This window comes from Oryctolagus cuniculus, chromosome 12 (assembly GCF_964237555.1).
Source record: "Oryctolagus cuniculus chromosome 12, mOryCun1.1, whole genome shotgun sequence".
NCBI lineage: Eukaryota > Metazoa > Chordata > Mammalia > Lagomorpha > Leporidae > Oryctolagus > Oryctolagus cuniculus.
Genome location: NC_091443.1, coordinates 82497045 through 82520063, shown reverse-complemented (window position 1 = coordinate 82520063; position 23019 = coordinate 82497045). Strand labels below are relative to the sequence as shown.

General features: G+C 43.7%; 1 protein-coding gene across 1 annotated transcript; it reads right to left on the bottom strand.

The window, feature by feature from the left end:
- Positions 1 to 16169: 16169 nt before the first annotated feature.
- On the bottom strand, positions 16170 to 22491 carry GCNT3 (glucosaminyl (N-acetyl) transferase 3, mucin type). The gene is made up of 2 exons (XM_002718201.5): positions 21210 to 22491; positions 16170 to 19987 (listed from the first exon to the last, which is right to left on the bottom strand). The coding sequence occupies exon 2, from the start codon at positions 19931 to 19933 to the stop codon at positions 18614 to 18616; it is 1320 nt and encodes a 439-aa protein (XP_002718247.2). The 5' UTR covers positions 19934 to 19987; positions 21210 to 22491; the 3' UTR covers positions 16170 to 18613.
- Between the last annotated feature and the right edge of the window lie 528 nt (positions 22492 to 23019).

Below are 23019 nucleotides of genomic sequence, written 5' to 3'. Positions count from 1 at the left end.
CAAAAATTAAGACCATTTTTAGTTTGAAAGTTAGCATAATTGCTAAGAAAGAAGTATGTTTATAGTAAACTTACAGAATCTGTTTCTTAAGGAGTAAGTCGTGGCTTAAACTTTCAGAAAGGATAGGGCTGGAGTCATATACCTGTTTGGGAACTTAAAATCCTGTAAATGAAACCAGTAGGTTGTATATTTGCAAAAGATACAAAAGCATTTACATGGTTAACAGGCTTGACCTACTAGTTGGCATAATGATTTATGTCATTCTCTGGGTGCTCCTATAGCCATCAGCATGTTGGCAGAGGTTTTTTTTATTATTATTTGAAGATTTATTTATTTATTTGAAAGAGTTAGGAAAAGTGGAGAGAGAGAGGTCTTCCATCCATTGGTTTATCTGCAACGGCCCTAGCTGTGCCAGTCCAAAGCCAGGAGCTTCTTCCAGGTCCCCTACGTGGATGCAGGGACCCAAGGACTTGGGCCATTTTCTACAGCTTTCCCAGGCCATACCAGAGAGCTGGATCAGAAGTGGAGCAGCCAGGTTTCAAACCGGTGCCCATACGGGATACCAGCACTTCAGGCCAGGGTGTTAACCCACTACGCCACAGTGCCGGCCCCAGCAGAGTTCTTGATTCTCGCTTTAGATCTAAGTTTATCATCTTTGCAACCCATTCTTTATCATCTATTCCCATGTGTGCTTCCTAACCTTCACTACTTGATTAGCTTTGCATCACTGTAACTACACACCTGAAACAAACAACTTAGGAAGGAAGGAGACTGATTTGCCTTACAGATTTGGAGATAGTCTAAGATCAGGCACGTCCCATTAGTTCAGTCATCTGGTGGAACCAGAGGGTGGCAGGGTGGACAGCCAGCCTTTCAACAGCATGATCCAAGAAAAGCACACATTCATGAATTTACTCAACTCTTGTTATGTACGAGGCACACCAACTAGAAAGATACAGAATAGAACAATGTTTGTATAGTTTATAACACTATAAACTTCTTTACATATAGCAGTGTGCTATTAAATGATCCATACTTAGGACTTTGCTCGGCCTGTTGGGTGGGAGGCCAGGTCTGTTACAGGCTGATGAAACTCATCCGTTCCAGTGCGCAGGTCCTAGACGGCTCATAGAAGTAACTGGTGTGCAGCCTAGGGTTTCACTGCACTCCATCCACTGAAACCAGTCCTCCACTTAGCCACAAGCATACCTCTGCTTTTTGTGAGCAGGGATACACAAGTCAAACCCTGATACTTCCTCCTGATGGTTCCAGTTATTTAACCTACACTGCCCTATCTGACCTTCTCATTGGTGCTAACACTATTACAGAGGTCCACGGCAAGTGCTTATACCCACTGTGGTCTCCCACCTGGCCACAGGCACCAGTGATTTAAACGTCTTGGTTGGGATAGAGAAAAGCAAATCCATTAGTTCATCCACTGTCATGACTAAGAATAAAAGCTGGGTTTTTTGTGATCATTAAAGTCAGTCCTCTGGATGCACACCTGCTTGCTCTTAGAATTCAAATACTGGACAAAGGTTAGCTCCTTCCTTGGGCTGAATGCCACACATGATCGATCAGCTCATTTGTTCTGATCCACCTTCAGCCAATTTTGGGGGCAAGGTAAATATTTCATTTTTTGATATCAACCAGTACTGAGTGGGTCAGATCGCTACTCATAATAAAGATTTTAAAATATGCATACATTTGTAATTATATATTTCTGGGGAAACAATTTTTAGCATAGTCAGAAAACTTGAATTAAGTGGAAACAATACATGGAAAGGGGGAGTGGAAAACAGTTGATTTTATGAGACCAGATCACTACAGGCATCAAAAGCCAGACAGGGAAATTGTTACAGGAATTTTAGTGGTCTTTAGGACAGAGGCTCATGAGACAAAATTAAAATGTGCAAGAAAGATGAAGGAATATCCAGACGGGTGTTAAAACAGTCTGGCTTAGAAAAGAAATTGTGGACAAAAACAGAGCCCCAGATCAGGAAAATGGCATTGAAAAGTCCATAGAACCTGGAGTTCAGGTTGCCTATGGGTGTCACTCAAGACCTCCTCATCAAGACACGGTCACATGGTAAGGTCCACAGAGCAAAAAAGACAAAACTGCTGGAATCTAAAAGATCCAATACATCCAACTTCCTCAGTGCACAAAAAAATTAAGACTCAGAGAGGGGTCCATTCGGAAGACCAATGCAGCCAGTCAGCAAGAAAGCTGGGTATGAAACCCAAGAACTATGAAAGCATGCTTGAGTACACAAGTGGGTTTGGTTTGGTTTGGTTTGGTTTGGTTTTGGACAGGCAGAGTTAGGTCTTCCTTCCATTGGTTCACCCCCCAAAATGGCCGCTATGGCCGGCGTGCTGCGCTGATCCGAAGCCAGGAACCAGGTGCTTCCCCCTGGTCTCCCATGCAGGTGCAGGGCCCAAGCACTTGGGCCATCCTCTACTGCCTTCCTCGGCCACAGCAGAGAGCTGGACTGGAAGAGGAGCAACTGGGACCGGGACCAGAACCCAGGGTACCAGCGTCACAGGCGGTGGATTAGCCAAGTGAGCCGCGGCACCGGCCCACAATCTGTTCTTTATAGCGTTCAAACTTCCCTGTTACTACACACCTAGACATGAGCTATATGGAGCTGAGAACCCAGTGGATTAACAACATTTACCACTAAAGAACTTTATAGCAATACATATAGCACTTCAAAAATAGAGGCCATGGGTAGTGATACTGAAAAAAGAAAATTGACACATTGAGTTATTGAAGTCCAATAGATAAATGGGATTCATTAGACCTATCCCATATCTGAATATATGATACATTTCAAAACTTTAAGGATTCAAAAATAACCAGTGCCTGCAATGTGCAACACCTGGCCTAAAATGTGATACTTGGGGCTTGTTTTCTCTAGCTACATGATCTTAGTCTGGCATGTAGGTCCCATCCAGCAGTCTCACAGCTAAGTTTCAGATGCGCTCTGGACAGTTGCCTTCTCTTTATGGTGTCTTTCAGGAGATCCAGAATGAATTTCTAGCTTTAGATTTGTCAACTCATTTTTTAATTGCACACCACTTCTTTATTACTGTAGGAGAAGCAGACTTACTACAGTTACGCTCAGAATGAGTCCTGAGCCCACACTGCAGGGCCAAACAACTGGAACACAATTCAGAAATTACACACAGTATAAATCACACCTGGAATATCCAAGAGGCATTTGCCTACCACGAGGAAGGGGAGGGATCCCAAGGTAGGCAGCCGTGCAATCCTTTCCCTTAAAGGCCAAGCTTATCCAGTGTTGGAGTGAGGAATGGTTTATTTTCTGGTGACCACATGTGGGACTATTTGAACTGCCACCAGATAGATATAGATGGCAGATTGATTTTTTTTTTTTTAAAATGTAACACATGAAATTAATTCAGGTTTGATCCCAGCCAGTCACCTCCTCTGAGGTCCACATCCTCTGGGTGCAGCTGTTTCATTTTTTTTTTTTTTTTTAACCACCATTCAGGTTACAGTCATCTTGCACTGGGATAACAAGCCCTGGGGCAGGGGGCACCTGTCTGCAGGAGGGCACAGGACCGGCTCCTGAGAACACAACAGGCTCTTGCTTCTCTGTGTTGGTCAGGCCTTCATGTGCTTTCCACAATCCACCAGTCCAGCAGCCCCTTAGTAAACAACCACCAGCGAAAACCAGAGTTTCAACCTCTCCACCCACAGCTGAGAGACCTTTCCTCAACTCCAAATGCGTTCTTCTGACTCAATTCTATTTCACGGGGTGTAGGAGACCAAGTGGCTGGATGAAACCTGGGGCCACCTGTCCCTTTATTTTTCTACTAATAGGCATACAGATCTGCATGGGACTTAGGGAGAGACATTTCACCTTGTAAGAGGTACAGGAACTTGGCAACACATAGCAAAGGGTTTAGGGAGATAAGCTCAAGAGGACAGTGCGTAGGAAGATTGCCAGCAGTGTTCTCACTCGAAGGTCCCAGCTCATCCTCTGATCCTGTGAACCTCGTGAAATACTTTTCCAGGAGAAGCTGGCTGGTTCTTTTGCCTGGGATGTGAGGTGTTCCTTCTGCTTCTGGGGACACATGGCCAACCTGATCCTTTGATCAGGTTAAGGAACTCGGCACACGTGCTCTGTGCATTTCTCCCTGGGCTTCTACTCCTACATTTCCTCCAGAGAAAGACACTGTCTTCGGAGACTTCTGTAACTGGTCATACCAGAGTCCAGGGATGGGACTGGCATCCTCCCATCAACAATTAGAGAAGTTGATAAAATGTATGAAATAAAGGTTTGGGTTTTTTGGGTTGTTTTTCCAGATATTGCACCACAGACAATATAGGAGTATAATCATGAAAAGGGGAAAAAAAAAGATGAGTCCCATAATCATCCTAGCTCTGTGCAGGCACATCCAGACTTGCAAGTACAGGAAGATGCAGAGGAGACCCCTACAGAACCTGGCAGCCTTGCTGAGTCGAAGGAAGCTACTGGAAACCAGAGCTGCAGAGTTCCAGAAAGGAGAGCACCATGCGGGGGGGGGGGGGGGGGGGGCGTCATAAATCTGTGTAGAGTCTTTCCTGAGCGCCGGGCTGCACATAAGCAGAATGACACTCTACACGACCAAGCAGAGAGTAACGAGGGACTGCAAGGAGAACAATTCCCAAAGCTCACAGACGGTGGGGAGTTAGCGTGGAGTACTCTACAATCACCCACAGCACTTAATGGAGACCACAGAGGAGGCATGCCTTAGTGGTAAGCATGAAATACCCCTGGTTGCTTCAGTTAAATTCATCCTAACAAAGTAGAAAAATGGGATTCAAGTGTATCAAACTGTTCTACAAATAATCGCCAAAACAAAGCCCCAAAGTAAACAGAACCCAGGTTCTCTCTCTATCACTACAGTCAAAATGTCACACAAAAAGTCACTAGGCATACTAAGAGGCAGAAAAATGTGGCCCATAGCTAGGAAAGAAGAAGCCAACAGGAACAGAAATGATAAAGGTGACAGAGCAGGCAGATCCGATGTTACAACAACTAGTTCTGCACAAGTACTGAAAACAATGAGAATGAACGTACGTGACCAAACAGAAGGTCTACAGATGAAAAATACAAAGTATAAAGTGAAAATTTACCCATATAAATTAAAAACAGATCAGACACTCCAGAAGATCAGTGAAGTTCAATATTTAGCAATAAAATTTATCAAAAAAACAGATAGCAGGACTAGGGGAAAAACTAACAGGACACTAAAATGTACTCAATAATTTCAAGTGAATGCACACACACATGCACACACACGCGCGCACACATATATGGTTTAGGAAAGCAGAAAAAAAATGTCTTCAGCTTGTTCCATGACCCCTGTAGTCCCTATCTTAGAGGAAGTGTATCGGTCAGTGTCCCATCAGGCAAACAGAAACCACACTCAGCATTTCAAAGCAGGAATTTAATATAGGGAATTTGTTACAAAGGTGCTTATGGTGCCAGTGCTGGAGGAGCAAAAGAGGAAATAGGTTTATCTGAAGAACGGTAACTACAGGAACAGATAACACCCCCAGTGCGAGAGACAGCACAAAGGAAAATGGTATAACCCAGAGCTCACACTACAAGCTGTTACTATTGAACAACTCTGCCTGAGGAGATGCCCGGTGGCCCAAAGCAGCCTGCCAGAGCTGCCACTGTGCTATTGCTGCCATTGTTACCACTGCACCTGCTGTTCCCACGATGGCTTGTGACACTGCAAGAATGTCACCTTCCAGTATCCCAGTAGTGCTTCCCAGAGGTAAAACTAAATGGAAATCCAGCCCCAGGGAATCTGAAAAGTGCAGCTTACAGCTCTGCCTCGGCAGTGAATAGGAAAATACTGAAGTCTATGAGAGACAACTGACAACAGCCGGCATCCTCCTGTGACTACTCAGCATGCACACCCAATCTTTTGCCCGTTTTCAAATACACATGCAACAAACAGTGACCTCTTGGACAAAAGTTTGCTTCCTATGTCGGTCACTAAGCAAACCTCTGGGTGATGTGAATTCCTCTAATGATGTCAATATCCCCTCCAGGATCTTTTGCAATAATGAGACTCAATTATAAAGCTTATCGCCACTTAAACCGCTACCTACAAGAGGAAACAGGAGGGGAATGATCAGCATGTGAAAATACCTATTTAATACGAGCTAAAAAGAAACGTGGCAGGCAGACTTCATTTTCATAAATCAAATGGCCGTCACTGAACTTTTTTCAGGGTCCTTATTTTCTCCCAAATTCTTATCACCTTAGCTGACTGCACTTCTTTATCTGCAGGGGACTCTAAATTATTTCCATCACTGCTCAGTCTTGTATGGATTCTGCCCTTAGAGGGTTGTTTTAGGTGACCTGCCATTACATTGAACTGCACACAGGGAGGCACTAGGAGGCGCTCCAGAGGCCTGTTCATTATTTCACAGTATTTCCCCTGATAATTGGCCTCAAGTGCCCCAGTCACATTAAGCTCTTCCATTTCCGGTTGGCCTGGTGGAACAAGGACCATACATGGGAGCCTCAATCTCCAGTTCTGTGAGACCACTGTTGGTCAAATGGAAGTCCTCTTGGGATCTAAAGCCCAATGTTGCAGGTACAGGAGACAAAATTTCCAATTGGTTTATTAGATACACTGCCAGAATGAGCAACCCCTAAGCAAAGAGCACCCCCAATACCTGAAGTATAAATAGCTGTCACATACACACATGCACAAAGCTCCTTGGATAATGATCAGTTAAAAGGGGTGACAAATATAATAAGCCTGGAAAGGCTTCGCATACTGGGAAATAACCAAGCCATCTGAGATGACCGGACTCATTCAAGAGGACGCCAGAGCCACCTTTAAAGGGCTGTCACCAGCTGTAATGTGAATAAGGACCTCTACAGTATTAGGTCCTCGTCAACAAGATCTGTAATTGTTTCCTTATTTGGCAAAGTTGGGTTTTTGTTTTGTTTTGTTTTGTTTTGTTTTTTTGACAGGCAGAGTTAGACAGTGAGAGAGAAAAGTCTTCCTTTTCCGTTGGTTCACCACCCAAGTGGCCACTATGGCTGGCGAGTTGCAGCCGGCGCGCTGTGCCAATCCGAAGCCAGGAGCCAGATGCTTCCTCCTGGTCTCCCATCGGGTGCAGGACCCAAGGACCTGGGCCATCCTCCACTGCACTCCCAGGCCACAGCAGAGGGCTAGACTGGAAGAGGAGCAACCGGGACAGAATCCGGTGCCCCAACCGAGACTAGAACCCGGGGTGCCAGCACCACAGGTGGAGGATTAGCCTAGTGAGCTGCGGCGCCAGCCTGGCAAAGCTTTTGGAGAGAGTAATGAGCAATCAGACTGGGCCCTAAATTCTGGCAAATGCATCTTAATAAGAGGGGTACAGAGAGAAATGTGACAGACAGAAGAGAAAGCACCGTGAGCATGGAGGTAGAGATTGGAGTGACACAACTACAAACCGAGAATGTTGGCAACCACCAGAAGAGGGAGTGTCACCCTGCCAACACCCCGATTCTGGCCCAGTGAAACTATTTTTTAGACTTCTGACTCCCAGAATTGTGAATGCATTTCTACATTGTAAGCCACCAAGTTTGTGATAGTTTCTTCCAGCAACCATCAGGAAAAAATACATTAGCCAAAGACAAAACATTTTAAACTATCATTAAAATAATCATTGCAGCAAGTCCCAGCATACAAATTACTTGTAAACAACCTGTAAGTTTAAAATGACACCACCACCCCCATTGAAACTCTCTCTCTCTCTCTCTCTCTCTCTCTCTCTCTCTCTCTCTCATGCCTTGGTAACCAATTCATTATTCTGAAAATGAAAAAAAGGAAATAACTACTTTGGGGCAACAACACAGTGAATAAGATAAAGCTTTGCTTCACAGAAAAATTTAAATGAAGAAAGGGTTATGGAATTAAGATAACCATATTTTACATTCTCTTATGAAATCCCATGTGAATGAATTCCCTTATGGTCATCTATGGATCCTAAAATGAAAACTATGTAGGAAATTTACAATCAAGTTGATAACTTTCAAACCAACAGATAGTAAAATTAGAGGGTGTGTGTGTGGTTGGGTGAGGCAGGGCCATATTTAGACAGCAGTTACCATGTCACTTGGCATCTCCACATCCCATATTGGAATACCTGGGTTCAAGTTCGAGCTCTGCCTCCAGTTCCAGCTGCTGCCCACTAACGCAGATCCTGGGAGAGAGCAGGTGCTGGCTTAAGTAGCTGAGTCCCTGCCACCTATGGGGGAGACTCAGAGACTCCATGTCCCGGCTTCAGCCTAGCTCAGCCCTGGCTTTTGTGGGCATCTGGGGAGTGCATTTGTAAAAAATAATAAAAAATAAATACCTCCTGGTATAATGCAACAGGAAGTACATGATACCAACTCTGACAGGTTGATAGATTCTCAAATCTGATTTTAATCAAGCTTCCAGATCTAAGTACACAGTACATACAAGACATAATGAGGACAGAATGCTATGTTAAAAGATACTTTGGGGATCTTATTATCAGTATCCAAAGTAGGGGGAATTGTGGATGAAAAAGATGTGACTTGCTCAACAAATGAATTGCCAAAATAAGCAAACAATCAAAAAGGCAGGGGGATATCTATACTAGAGGTTTTAGAGAATTACGCACCCTGATTCCAATAACCCAACTTTAAAACCCCATTATGACACAATAGGGGAAATTAAAAACTTACAGGGTTGGGGGTGTGCTTTGTGGTGCAGTGGTTTTAGCTGCTACTTGTCGGGCCAGCATTCCATAGAAGAGCATTGGTTCAAGTCACAACTACTGTTTCCCATCCAGCTCCCTACTAATGCACCTGGGAAAGCAGATTACAGCCCAAGTACTTGGGCGTCTGATGCCCAGATAGGGTTCCTAGCTCCTGGCTCTGCCTGGCCCAGTCCAGGCTGTTACAGCCACACAGGGAGCCACGCACCAAATGGAAGATCTCTTTATCTGTCTCTTCCTCTCTCCCTCCCTTGCCTCCCATCACTGCATTTCAAATAAATATTTTTTTAAAAACACACTTATTTGATATTGATAAAATTAAGGATTTTAAGCATATTTATTCAAAAATATTTATTACCAATCTTAATTAACACATATGAACTGAGCAATCAATGAATAAAATGTTATGCTTAAAGTTTCCTTCCAAGTAGCCATTGGGAGCTGACACTGTGGCACAGCAGGTTAAGCTGCCAGCATTCCATACCAGGGAGCTGGTTTGAGTCTGAGCTGCTCTGCTTCCAATTCAGCTTCCTGCTAATATACCTGGGAAGGCAGTGGATGCTGGCCCAAGTAGTTGAGCCTGGATGTAGTTCCTGGTTCCTGCCTGGCCTAGCCTGGACTGTTGTGGCCATTAGGCAGTAAACCAACAGATCTCTGTCTCTGTCTCTCCATTGCTCTGCCTTTCAAATACATACATAATAAACAGAGAGTAACACAATTGCCCAGTTGGGTTGGAAGGTTTGTTAAGAGTATAGATAAGAGGCCGGACCGTGGCATAGTGGGCCAAGCCTCTGCCTGAAGCACCAGCATCCCATGTGGGCGCTGGTTCGTTTCCTGGCTGCTCCTCTTCTGATCCAGCTCTCTGCTATGGCCTGGCAAAGCAGCAATAGATGGCTGCATCCACGTGGAAGACCTGGAACTAGCTCCTGGCTCCTGGCTCCTGGCTTTGGATTAGCTCAGCTCTGACTGTTGTGGCCATTTGGGGAGTAAACCAGTGGATAGAAGACCTCTCTCTCTCTCTCTCTCTCTCTAACTCTGCCTCTCAATTTTTTTTTAAAAAACAGATAATAGATAAAACAGTATTGATCAGGAACTGATAATTGTTAATGCAATATGGATGATGGGTAGATGGGGTTACATGATGCCATTCTCTTCTCTTTTGCATATGCTTGAAAATTTCAGTATTAAAATTTTTAAAATATCATCCATATAGGGGCCAGTGGGGTAAACCACCATCTGCAGTGCCAGCATAACACATGGGTGCCAATACACATCCTGGGTGCTCTACTTCTGATCCAGCTCCCTGCCTATGTGCCTGGGAAAGCAGCAGAGGATGGCTCAAGTCCTTGGGCCCCTGCATCCACATGGGAGATCCCGAAGTTCCTGGCCCTTGGCTTTGGCCTGGCCCAGCCCCAGCTATTGCAGCTATTTGGGAAGTGAACCAGCAGATGGAAGACTTCTCTGTCCCTCCTGTTTGTAACTCTAACTTTCAAATAAAAAATCTTGAAAACAGTATCATCAATAGAGCTCATTGCTTACAAATGAAGTCCAAACTGCCTAACAGATGCAGAACATCAGGTTTTCTGCAATCTGGCCATCAAGCATCAGGTTCATCTTCACCTGTCCCCGTTCTTAGCCACTGACCCATCAGTGAGAGAAAGCTACCCTCAGCTCCCTGGACATACTCTGTATCTTCATACAGTGGGCAGGCTCATTGCCTCCTGGAAGACTCTGTCACTTTCATGATTTGGTGCACTCTTTCATGGCCCCGGCACAATTGGGTTGTGTTGCTATAAATCTCTACTAGACTCTCTGAAACAGAACCAATCCTTCACTTCAAAGCAGCCCCGTACACCATGGATGGGATGCTCCACTATACCCCTCTTATCACTGCACTGTCCCCAGCCTCCCACTTCACCCAGATTCAATTCCACGATGCCTCCCTTGCCCTCTTCCATACCTGCTTGGGTTAACCACAACCTGCCGGAGACAAGCTCCAGCCAGTCCAGGGGCCCCAAGGTGTGAGAGGTGTCGGCACTCGAAGAAATGAGAGACACTCACAGCAAGGCTGATGGCATGGCTCTGGCTTCCGAGCATCAGACTTTATTTTTATATCCTAAGCCACATAATGATTCTTTTTTCTCAGAATATCAAGTCTGTTGTCCATTTTTTTCTAATTACAATTTCTTTTATTTTCAAGGACATATTCAGAGCATGGGTTACAATCACGGACAGGTGCGAGATAACGGGCTATCTGCACAAGCCAAAGCCTGGAGTGCTGCCCAGCTATGCAGAAATTGGCTACACAAGCTAGAATAGTACCTTCCTGATCTAATCTTTACTAGAAGCCCCAAGTTCAAAGCAGGCCCTTTTTAAAATGTATCCCCTCTTTGCAGTTCTTTCTGTAATTCTTTAATTTCTTTATTGTACTTATTTAAAGCTTCGCTTAGATCTATTCTACAGTTTTGATATCCTAACCATCGTTGTATTTGTAGCATATATTGAATTGAAGCTTTAATGACATTGTCTTTATTTTAGTGGGAAGTATATACCAGGGAGCCTGCTGCCTTTTAATTCTTTTCCACAAACAGCTCAACCTTGCATAAAGCATTAACCCTTTCTCCTATACTAACATTCTGCTTGATTAAAATTCTACAAAGCAATGGACATTTTGGGGGTGAGACTAAGTGTTTTCCCTAAAATTAGGAATACAGCAATCAGGAAGCTCCGGCTTTCTTATGCGGAGTGTAGCTCCCAACAAACCTAAAACCACCAAGAGGACCACAGCTGTCCTTCTCACACCTTGCTAAGACAGACCTTCTGCTGTGACCTTGTCAGCCCTCCGAAGTTGCCTTGGCCTCACCAACAACCCTGTCCTCTCTCTCCCTACTGACTGCATGAATCATGAAGGTGAATGTTTTTTAATTAAAAATGCTTATTTTTTCATCTTGATGAGAGAAAAGAGAGAGAGATTCCATCCCTTGATTCACTCCTCCAAATGCCTGCAGCAGCCAGGACTGACCCAGGCGGAAGCCAGGAGTCTGGAACTCCATCTGGTCTCCCATGTGGCTGGCAGGGCCCAAGTGCATAAGGCTCGTCATCTGCTGCTGCCTCCCAGGAAGCATTAGCAAGAAGCTGGATTGGAAGCGGAGTAGCCAGGACCTGAGCCAGCACTTTGATAGAGATGTGGGCTTCCTAGACAGCAGCCTAGTTCTCTGCGCCACGGTGCCCATCCCACAGTTGGTCTCTTTTTTAAGCTCACTTTTCCTAATGTCAGGGTGTCCTTAAGGCTACCTGACATTATATTTCATTTTCTTGATCTGGTTTCTTTTCCAGTTTCTTAACCTGAAATAATTATTTACACCTTCCCTTCCTTCCAAATCACTAATATTTCTTCCCTCATCATTAGTTTCATAAAAGTCACCTTGGTCTTCATTTCATTGAGAAGACAAAGATAACTGAAAGACCAGTTCCAGGACATCCAAATGGCTACAAAGTATATGAAAAACAGCTCCAAGTCCTTAGTATCAGGGAAAGACAAACTGATACCAACAGCACCTACTAGGAGGGTAAATGTGGCAGACAGATGGCAACACGGAAGTGGAAAAATTAAGCATACTGCTTAATATGAATTTAAATAGATCCCTTGGTGAAATTAGATGACACCATTCACTCTAAGTGAACACATGCATACCTACAGCCAGAAATTTCACTCCTAGTTACACACCCATCTGAAATGCACGCATACAGCCATTAAAAACCACATTCAGTAAGGTTCTTAGCAGTGTGACTCATAACAGGCGAAAGTCAGAAACTTAAACATTCACCAACGATAAAATGGATAAGCTCTAGTACACGCATATAATGAAATATTAAACAGCCACGAGAACCACTGAACTACTAGTACAGACAAGATGAATGTCATAATGTTAAGTTCAGGGAGCCAGCAATCAGACAGAACACAGTATGCGCAATTCAAATGCAAGCAACACCATCTACGATGTTAGAGGTCAGGACGACAATCACCTCTGAAGCAGCTTGGGTGGAAGTGAGACACACAAAGGGTGTTCTTGGTAGCTGACATGGTCTTTTTCCTGATTCGGGGATCGAGTCACACAGGTGTGCTTGCTTTGTCAAGATTCATGTGCTATATACTTGGGATTTTGAACTCTTCTGTTTGTGTGTGATACCTCAAGTATAATGTTAATTCTAAAAAAAGAGAATTCCATAAATCCCACACCCACATCCACCTGAGCCCAGCCACCCCACCTTCACTCCTGTTACTATGGAAAAACTGCTTCCATGTCCATCAAAGGCAAACCTTCGTCCTGCACATAATCATCCGTCTTGTCTTTACAAGGATGTCACACTGGCCAGCCTCTCATCTCATTCCTCTGTCTTCTCCTCTTGCTTAGATCTTTCCCATCTACATATAAACATCACATTTCTAATGTTTAAGACAAAGCCTGTCATCCTATACCACTGTTTCCTCCTTCTCTTGCTTTATTGTAAATTCCCCCTCAAGATTTACCCGTACTCGCTGAATCATTTTGTTCTAACATCCTCTTTGAACCACCTCCAAGCAGGTTCTCCCCTATGCAACTCCACACCAATTCATCTTGGCGAGATGGCCTCAGCATTGTTCAGACCAACAGTCACTTCCTCATTTTCTTGTTACACGATCTCAGCAGGTTTTTTGGTGTAGTCATCAGCTCTGTCTTCCCTGAGACAATTTTCCCTCTTAGCTTCCCGACACCCCACTCCTCCAGTTTTCCTTCTCCCGTACCAGCTGTTCCTTTCCAGCCTGCTTTTGTTAGGTCCTGTCTACCTGACCTCTGCAATTTGGAGAGCGCCAAGATTCATTCAGGAGCCTCTTTTCTGTGTTTCCTCCTCTAAGGCTCTGCTGTGGCTTCTGTGTGTGCCCAGCGGTTCACGTGTTGGGAACTAAACTCCAGTGTGGTTTTGTGAGAGGTGTAGAATTAAGAGGTGGAGCCTGGTGGGAGGCCAATGGGGTGCTGCCATTGGACATCATGCATTCTTGGGGAACCCCAGTTAGTTCTCACAAAAGGGTCACTATAAAAGAGCGAAACTAGCCCATCTCCTCTCTCTGGTTTCCAGTCTTGCCATGTGATCTTTCTCACACTTGTTTCCACCATGACGTCATCTGCCATGATGTGACTAGCCAAGGAAGACCTCGTCAGAGCTGACCCAATGGGACTGCACCATCTAAGACTGTCAGCCTCCAAAACTATGAAGTACATAAGCTTCCTCTTTAGAAGGTACCCAGCCACAGGTATTTTGTTATAGCAATGGAAATCGACTAACCTAGGCTGTCATCCAGGGGCAGCAGATGATAGCACAATCTATAAGCCGATCATACCAGGTAAGTGTCTCCAGTCCAGACATCTTTCCCGAATTCATACTCCTTTCCACGTCTGCCTCTTCAACATCTTTACTCAGATGTCTGATAGGCACCTCTGATTTTATCTATTCAAAGTCAAATTTATTCTCTTTTCCTAAAAACTCACTCTTTTTTTGTTATTTATTTTCACCAGTACCGTATTATGATAATATTACAAAAATGGAGCATAATTCATACAACAGATTTTCTGTTTGTAGATAATTTGGTTGAAGACATGTTCAGGTTATTGCTCCTGGGAAGAAAAATAAAAAACTTAGCTATGATTTAATAAAAGGGCAAAGAGACCACTGCTCACTTCTACACAATACACACAGACACACACTTTTGTAAGGTTTTGCTCCATTAGTTTTCTTTTTTGTGATAACATTTTTAATTTGCTTTATAATCACAGACTTATTCCTCTACTAAATAAAGAGTTCACCAATTAAAATGTAGAAAGGCCACTGCTCCACAGGAGTATAAACAACAGCTATAAACAACAGTCAAATCCCAGGATGTCAGTTTCACTCATGTACATTAAATTTTTTTGTACTGTACATATTAACTACCACAAATCAGAAACCCACTCTTTCACAAGCTTTCCATCTTGCTCAATGGCATTGCCATCCTTCTAACGTAGCAGAAACCCTGGGGTCGTTCTTGCCTTCTCCATTTCCCTCATATAACCAATCTGTCAGCAAGTCTTCAAACTGAACCTTCAACAGTAGTTTCTGGATCCAACCACTTTCACAACTTGTACTAGGACTGCCAGTCCCAACCACTACTGCATAGTGCCTAGATCCATGCTTTAGCCTCCCAGCTGGCCTCCCTACTTCACCCTCACCTTCCAGTCTGTTCCATGCAGCTGCCAGAGTCACCCTGCTACAATGTCACTCACATCATGGCAGTCCCATGCTCCAACCCTCAGTGAAGCCCAAGTGTACGTAATGGACTGACAAAGGTCTTTGCAATAAACCCTCTTGCATGTGCCCCTCTTAAGTCTTCTCCTCCCTATGCTGCTCCATTCGCATGGGCTTGCTTGCCATTGCAGAAACATGGTGGGATGTTCCTGCTTCAGGGCCTGGCAAATCTATCCTCTTAGCTCAAGGTGCTCTTGTCTCATTGGTCATTCCTTCATATGCTTCGGATCCTTTCTTGAATGTCACCTTTTCATTGAGGGCCTTCTTGATAGCCCTAATTAAAATATTAAGCATCTTCCCACCCACACGCCAAGGTCTCCATCAATTCTTCCTTCATTTCCCTCTAGTACTTGTTGTCTTCTAACACTTATTTACTTATTTACAACCTGTTTCCTACTAGTATGTGAATAGTAGCAGGATTTTGGTCTATTTTTTTGACTTCTATCTCCCCAATGTCAAGAACAGTGCCTGGAAAAAAAAAATAAGAGCTCAATTAATACTTAAGACATGAGTGAGTTATTTCACTGCTTGTCAAGACAACAAAGTTCATAAAAGTGAAAAACCTATCTTATGTATCTCTATAATAAATGATCCACTAAATGAAAAGGTAACATTCTCAGGTCAATCCAGGTATTTAATTATTATTAAATATTAAGGCAGATATTGAATTATTTTCTTTTTGTAAAAATATTTGACTTCCAACTAAATCCTGCTTCCAAAATTTCCCAAAGTTATCGAGTACCTTTTATTCCTCTTAAAAAAATCCACTCAGCCAAAAAAGTATGACAATGAGCAAAATATTCAACAAAAATATTATTAAGGCAATGCTTACCAATAGTCCACAGATCAAAAATAAAGAGGAAATTCAAATCCTGAGAGGCAATATAAACAGTTGCTTAATTAATTTCTAAGATGTTTCCTTTCTAGAGAAAAGTTATAGAAACAGATATGGCTCAGAAGGAAGGAAAAATCAACAGTTATGGTGGTTTAATTACATGATTTCTAAAAATATATTAAGCAAATGAGGAAGAAATTTAATTTCTGAAATTAAGACCTTGTGTTAAGTCAAGAGAACTTCTTATTCACCTGAATATATTTCTAGAGAAAATTTCAATGTCTGGAAAACTCCAACCACTTGTGCCCCAAATAAAGGTTTACATTTTAATCTTTTTAATTCTTTTACATGAACAATTATAATTTATTTCACATGAGAACTTTTACAAATTGACCATCAGGTCAAAGTGCTGGGTTCCTTTCCCAGAACATGTGTACTCCTAGACACTTTCTTGCTTCCTCCCAGTCCCAGCAGAGGAGAGCTAACCAAAGTCACAGAGGATAGGGTGGGAGTTCCGTGACCACCCACCTATCCACAGATCATACAGGGCACATCCACCAAGCATGACTATCCATCAGTCATCACCACAGTGGGGCTGGGGGCAAAGCGCACCAGACTCAGTATGCCAATACAGCTAAGTTGGTACTGGCAATGTACATTACTGAAGGAATAAAACCTTACAAAAAGGAATGACTAACTTACAAGCAGAAAATTCATCATATCAGATACAGTTATAACTGTGTTAGTTCCATGGAATGCAGAGTCATTTGCTGGTGATAAAACAATTGAATCACAACCAGGTATGAGGAAATACATTAACAACATGATGGGCTGTCCACAGGAATAGCATTCAAGTCACGTAAATGAACTTGCACATCAATCACTCATCCAGAGCATAGTGTATGTAGAAGACACCACTGCACTCAAAGAACACTTGCCTATGTTTTCACAGCCTCTCTTGTCATTACTGAAGAGTGTGACTAAAAGCCAACAACCATCTCTGGAACTTCAGAAGGGGAACTATTTCACTGGGTAACATTTGGGAAGTAGGGCATATGTGTCTGTGTGTACAAACACATATATCCACATATCATATATACATACACAGGTGCATACATCTATGTATTTACACATTTACACATTATTATGTATTTATTACATAATTTATTTTTATTACATAATTTATTTATATTTATTACATAATTACACATTTACACATTATTGTGCATTTATTACATAATAAATTACACATTATTATGTATTTACACATTAAATACATTTACTATGTATTTACACATTGCCTCCCCAAAAGAAAATGTATAATCTACAAACTTGGAGATCAACCCTTTCACTCACATGTTGAAGAATTTTAGTTCAAGAAGGCTAAACAATGAAACAATCAAATATCCTGGTTGTGTCAAAGGGTCCTAGTTTATTTTTGCTTCCTAACCAAATTATTAATAGTTCAGCCCCTCCCCCAACCAACATGTGTGCCAGTTTGGATAATAAACTATCTGGGACCTTATCTAAATGGCTATTATCTCTGTTACGGAACATTAAACTTTGGCAATGAAGCTGGAAAAATTAGTGCTGTAATTTTCCCCTAAGGATATGGGTGGTCAACCTGGTTAAATCACCCTTACAGAAAAGTCATGAATCTGGTGATGAAAACCAAATGAGGACAAGGACTTTCAATAATCAAACAGCAACTCTGCTCCTCTATACACTTGTGGAGTTTCTGCTCATACAGCTTGCCAGGACCATTTGAAAATAACGGAGATTCTCTTGTTCTGCCACTAGAGATTTTAAATGTCTCCAGTGATCATCAGAAAGAGTCTAGCTGGCTCTGCAGCTCACTAGGCTAATCCTCTGCGTGCAGCGCCGGCAACCCATGTTCTAGTTCCAGTTGGGGCGCCGGTTCTGTCCCGGTTGCTCCTCTTCCAGGCCAGCTCTCTGCTGTGGCCTGGGAAGGCAGTGGAGGATGGCCCAAGTGCTTGGGCCCTGCAGCCACATGGGAGACCAGGAGAAGCACCTGGCTCCTGGCTTCGGATCGGCGCAGCGCTCCGGCCGTAGCAGCCATTTGGAGGGGTGAACCAACGGAAAGAAGACCTTTCTCTCCGTCTCTCTCTCTCACTAACTCTGCCTGTCAAAAAAATAAAAATAAAAGAAAGAAAGAGTCTCACACATTTATCTGCTCATATTTATATTATTTCTGCCCTATTAGACAAAAAGTAGTGGTAAGGCTTTGGATCAAAAGGCATTTAAGTTACCAGTACAAAAAGGAAGACGTTCATTCCATCCAAGTCCGCTTCCCACTACCAAGTCTTACATTGTTAGGAACAGCATCCCCGCAGAGTTCAAAACCTGACATCAAGAATTCAATCACAATCCAGGGTCCCTTGTCACATGTCCATTCCCTTCCTCTCCCAATTAACAGTGCTACTTACTCTGTGAGGAAGTCAGTGAAGGAACTACTGTGTATAAGGGCAAGAGTTCAGCAGTCACCCAGGTATCACTTTGCAAGGCAGCAAATCCATTCATCCGCACCCCAGCAGTAGCCCCTGTGTCCTGGGGGAATGGCATGGATTCCAAAGTCCTGCTCTCCACCCCACATGGTTCCAGCAAGTGCTGGCACATTTGCATATGTTCCCACCTCACTGGGGGCAACGTTTTCACAGTGTGTCTCAGAGTTCAGTCTCATAGATGGCCTTGTAACGTAGGTACTCTTCTAAGCACTGAAGGACATTGTCATCCACTTTGGGGTCGAACTTGTTGGCCAACAGGTGATGGTTCTGAAGTATCCAATGCAGGTCTCCAGTCCCATAGATACAGACGGCCCGCTGGTGGATCCCAGAGCAAGGTGCATAAGGTGCACCCGCAGTGACATCTCCCTCATGGTCCGCCCACTTGACAAGCCTGGCAATGGCGGTCATATCTGAGATGTCAAACTTGCGGTGGCAGGGAGCAAAGCCAGGCATCCATGGCGCGCGCTGAAGGGTAGCCCAGAGATGCTCATCGGGGCTATAGGTGTCTTTTGCCCACTCAATCAGTTCTTGGGATTTGGGGTTCGTTAAGACATGCTGGATGAATTCTCTAGACGCCACGAAATAGGCATTTCCCGTGAACATAGTTAGATTATAAGGGGGAGGGTCTTTCTTCCTGTTGGTTATATACAATGTGTCTTTCAACTCATAGTGATATTTCCAGCGGTATCTTTTGGCCTCCGTGGGTACCTCTGTCTCCATACTGTTCTTCCCATTCAACAGCTTGAGGGCCCGGACCATCTCGGCATTGGTTTTTATAGGGAAGTCCGTCCCACATGTATTCAGGAAGTATTTCCATGGCACCGGGCTCTGCAGCAAGTCTTCCATGCAGTTCAGGTCAGCCTGCACCCTTAACCAGGAGGCATAAACCACAGAAACCAATTTACTGGCTATGAAGACGTTGGGGAAGCATGAAGTAATGGCCTTAACTGCTTCTTTGAAACTTTCTGAGGACTTCGCATCCACGTGGACACAGTATATGTTCTGAGGAGCATACACGGCTCGCAACAGCCTTTCAAAGTTCTCAATCTTCTCATGAACCACCATAGAGTAGGCAATTGGGAACTCTAACTCTTCTTTGCTTAGGGGGAACACTATGAACTTCCTCTCAGCCTTAAAGCGCTCACAGTTTCTGGTCAGGTCGAGGTAGTGAGCAGCTGTGAGAGGTTCCCGTTTCTTCTTGATCTCTAGATTATTGATAACAGCCTGGATCACCGCCTCCTGGTCTCCTCGGGTGACCCCCGAGCAGTTGATGGAGCTCTTTGCCGGCAGCTTCAGGGACTTGTACAAGATGTCCCTACAGTACTGGCTCTGAAGTCGCCTGGAGTCCAGGTACAGGTGCTCAAAGTCACATTTCCATCTGAGAGAAAGTCTCAGGGAGACAATGGCCAGCAGCAGATAGCACCCCAGGACCCAAAGGTGACACTGCCGGCAGAGTTTCCTCCACTGAGTCATCTTCATGGAATGGGATTGCTGTGGCGTTTGGGCACAGAGAAGGAGGAGGAGGACGGAATCCTTTGATGGAACAAAACGCCTCTGATTACAAACTAGTCGCGAACACAGACCCAGGAATGTGAAGCTCAACTCTGAACTGAAGGCAAAAGTGTATTTGTTCTCTGGACGCATACCCTCGGTAAAGACCTGCCTAGGAGCCTCTTACACCTGGCTTCCTGACGGAAATCTCTAAGTTAACCCTACAAACTACCTTACGACACCAAGATTAGGATTTGGCTCCACTCCATCTACCTCTGGATAGAGAAAGCAAAGTAATGAACTGCACACCGACTGACGTAAAGGTCTAATTACTCAGAGGAAGTCCCCACCCTTCGTTCCTCATTTTCCTTCCCGCTCCTTACCGTCCTAGAATGTAAATCTTATATGGGGTCTGCAATTTCTAATACGACTGCAGAGAAAGAGCCATGAAATTCAGACTCTCAGCCGCAGTTCTAGAAATCCCAAAGTCCTTTTACAAGTACAACTACATTTACCTAGCAATTTATAGATGAAGATGCTTGTCTCTACCTACAAGTGTAATTCATTGGTCAGAGGTGGTTCACAGCCACCCCTTTTCAAAAATGTTCTTAAGAATTCACAAACAATTTACTATTACTCCCCCCTCCCCAAATATACTGTCTGCATCCAGACAGCGAATTTAAAATAAATCTACACAGGGACACACAGCTCTATGTATATAATATTCAATGAGTGTCTGCCATGGGCCAGAAATATTTCTTTACTCATTCTATTAATCTTCACAACCAATCTGAAATGCATTGTTATTAGGAAAACAAAAGCTAAGTAACTTGCAATTATCACCTCTGGTGTAAGAATTAAGAAAATCAAATCTGGGACTCTTCTCTACTACCCTCACCCTCAACTTTTTGTCAGCAAACTTAATACTTTCCCACCTACCTTTTAAATTTAACACAGAGAACTGAGTGCTGCTGAAGAAACTGAGATACTAGGAAACTAAAAAGTTCATGGAAAATGGAATATTTTGGTATGAAACTTTTGGAAATCCATTGTACCATATGCATTTCCATTAACTTTTTGAAAACTCATACTATCAGAGGAAAAAAAATCCTACAAAGTGAGATCAAAATGAAACAAATATTTCTAGCAATTACTATTTTCCTTTTCCCTTGTTGCCTCTCTTTCTAAGCCTCAGACTGTATGCTCTTTAGCAAAAAATTTTTATGGGAATCTAAGAAAAGTTAAAAGTTAAAAAAATTCTCACCTTTAATTGCTTCTTTCCTGCTTTAAGACGATCTCTTACCAGGGTGTCAGTCTGCTTCCAAGTGAAGACAGTTGGGTTCCATTGAAGCAAATGTGAAGCCTATCTCCTAATCTTCTTCTCACCCGCCAAATTATATTTTCTGATAGTCACAAAACATTCAAGAAACTCCTCTTCGATTTCTGCAAAGTACAGGGCAGCTGGTGGCTCTATCATTCACCTTTGGCTCGCTGCTCGCAGATAGCAGAGCAAACTCAGATAAAGCATCCAGGAGCGTATTCTCAAGTGTGAGTCATTCAGGGAAGTGAGAAGGATGGGAAAAAAATTGCTGACAAAATCCGAGAAGGCCAGCAGGTATTTCAACCAGGACAGCCCACTGTAGCCCTATCCTCTTCTGCCACGCAACTACTCACAGTCATCTGTCAATGTTCCTACGAGAACTGAAAAGGCTTCCCCTTCAACAAAGAATCACGGCAAGACACAGGTATGTCCCTGCCTCCTTTCATCTGAGAGCCCAAGTGTCACTCCTCATGTTCCCTCATGTTACATTTTAGGAGTGAGTCACTAAGGATACTCTTCAAGGAGGTTTTTTTTGTTTTTCTGATTTTGTTATTTCACCTTAATAGAAAGACAAACAATTGAAAACCTGAGTTCTACCTCCAAAGAAAACAGCTGAAAATAAAAAATCCACTTGCCTGTCATTACCTTACGTTGTAAAAATATTCACAGGGCTCCAGAGCACAGTTCACTCTCACTAACACCTCTGGGTGCAGGGTTCTCAATAGTCTAAAGACTGGCTAGCGTTACGGGTTGTTGATCTTAAAGGAGAGTCCCAAAGGGTGGTTTCAACAATGCAGTGTGGAAAATGCTTGTTTCAAGGCTGTTGACACAGTTTGCCTCTCCCCACTGCACACCCAACCACCCCTCCAATAATGTATCATTCCTGGCCAAATATCTGAACACAGAAAATTTAATATAAAGAATTTAACTAGATAGAAAGTAAGTAAGCAGAGCGGGGTGGTGGCAACCCTAAATTATTAGAGGAGGAGCAACTGTTGGCAGTAGCTACCATCCCTAGGCTGGAGAAATTGGAAATTATTACATTTAAAATTTGGGTAGAGGGGTCCCATGAAGCCAAAACTCGGAGCCCCTAGAAGGAGGCAGTGATAAACCAGGGCTGACGTCTCTCAGCACAGAGTAAGGCAGTCGGCCAGTGTCCGTACTGTAAGCTAGAGCAGCTACACAAAGCCTCTGCCACCGCGAGAGAAACAGGCGTTGACATGGAGATGCCCACAGAGACAGGAAGTAGATCAGAAGCAAACAGGAAGTCCCACCTCTCACCCAGCAGAGCCTATGGGAGAGCCACTGGCAAAGCAGAAAGGAGGTTTGCAGAGTCCCACTTCCGCCATCGCGAAGTAGAATCGGGAAGCGTGGGCTTCGTCTGAATCGTATGACGATCTGTGGAGATGCTTGGATTTGCCTTTTTGTTACACGGGTTGCTTGCAATGCTGCTGATTTTCTTGATGTAGGGATTCTGAGCTTCTCTTTTTCCACCCTCTTTGTCCCTTTCTTACTGTATTTGAAGAAGGAGCAGCTAAGGCAAGCGAGCCATGTCATCTCTTCTATGCCCATCGTATGCCCCATTTCATGGGATCTGCCTTCTGCCAGCTTCCAACACTTGGGCTGTGTCTGACTTTCCACTTGATCTGTGAAATCCCTGGGAGAAAGAAAGATTCAAGCACTAGCCTTGGCTCCAGTCTAGAAAAATCCCAACAGTTTCTTCATCTCTGACGTTTCTGTGATGGGTGCCTCA

Excerpts from the sequence above, each read along its gene's own strand:
- GCNT3 (XM_002718201.5), bottom strand. The coding sequence starts at position 19,933 with ATGAAGATGACTCAGTGGAGGAAACTCTGCCGGCAGTGTCACCTTTGG.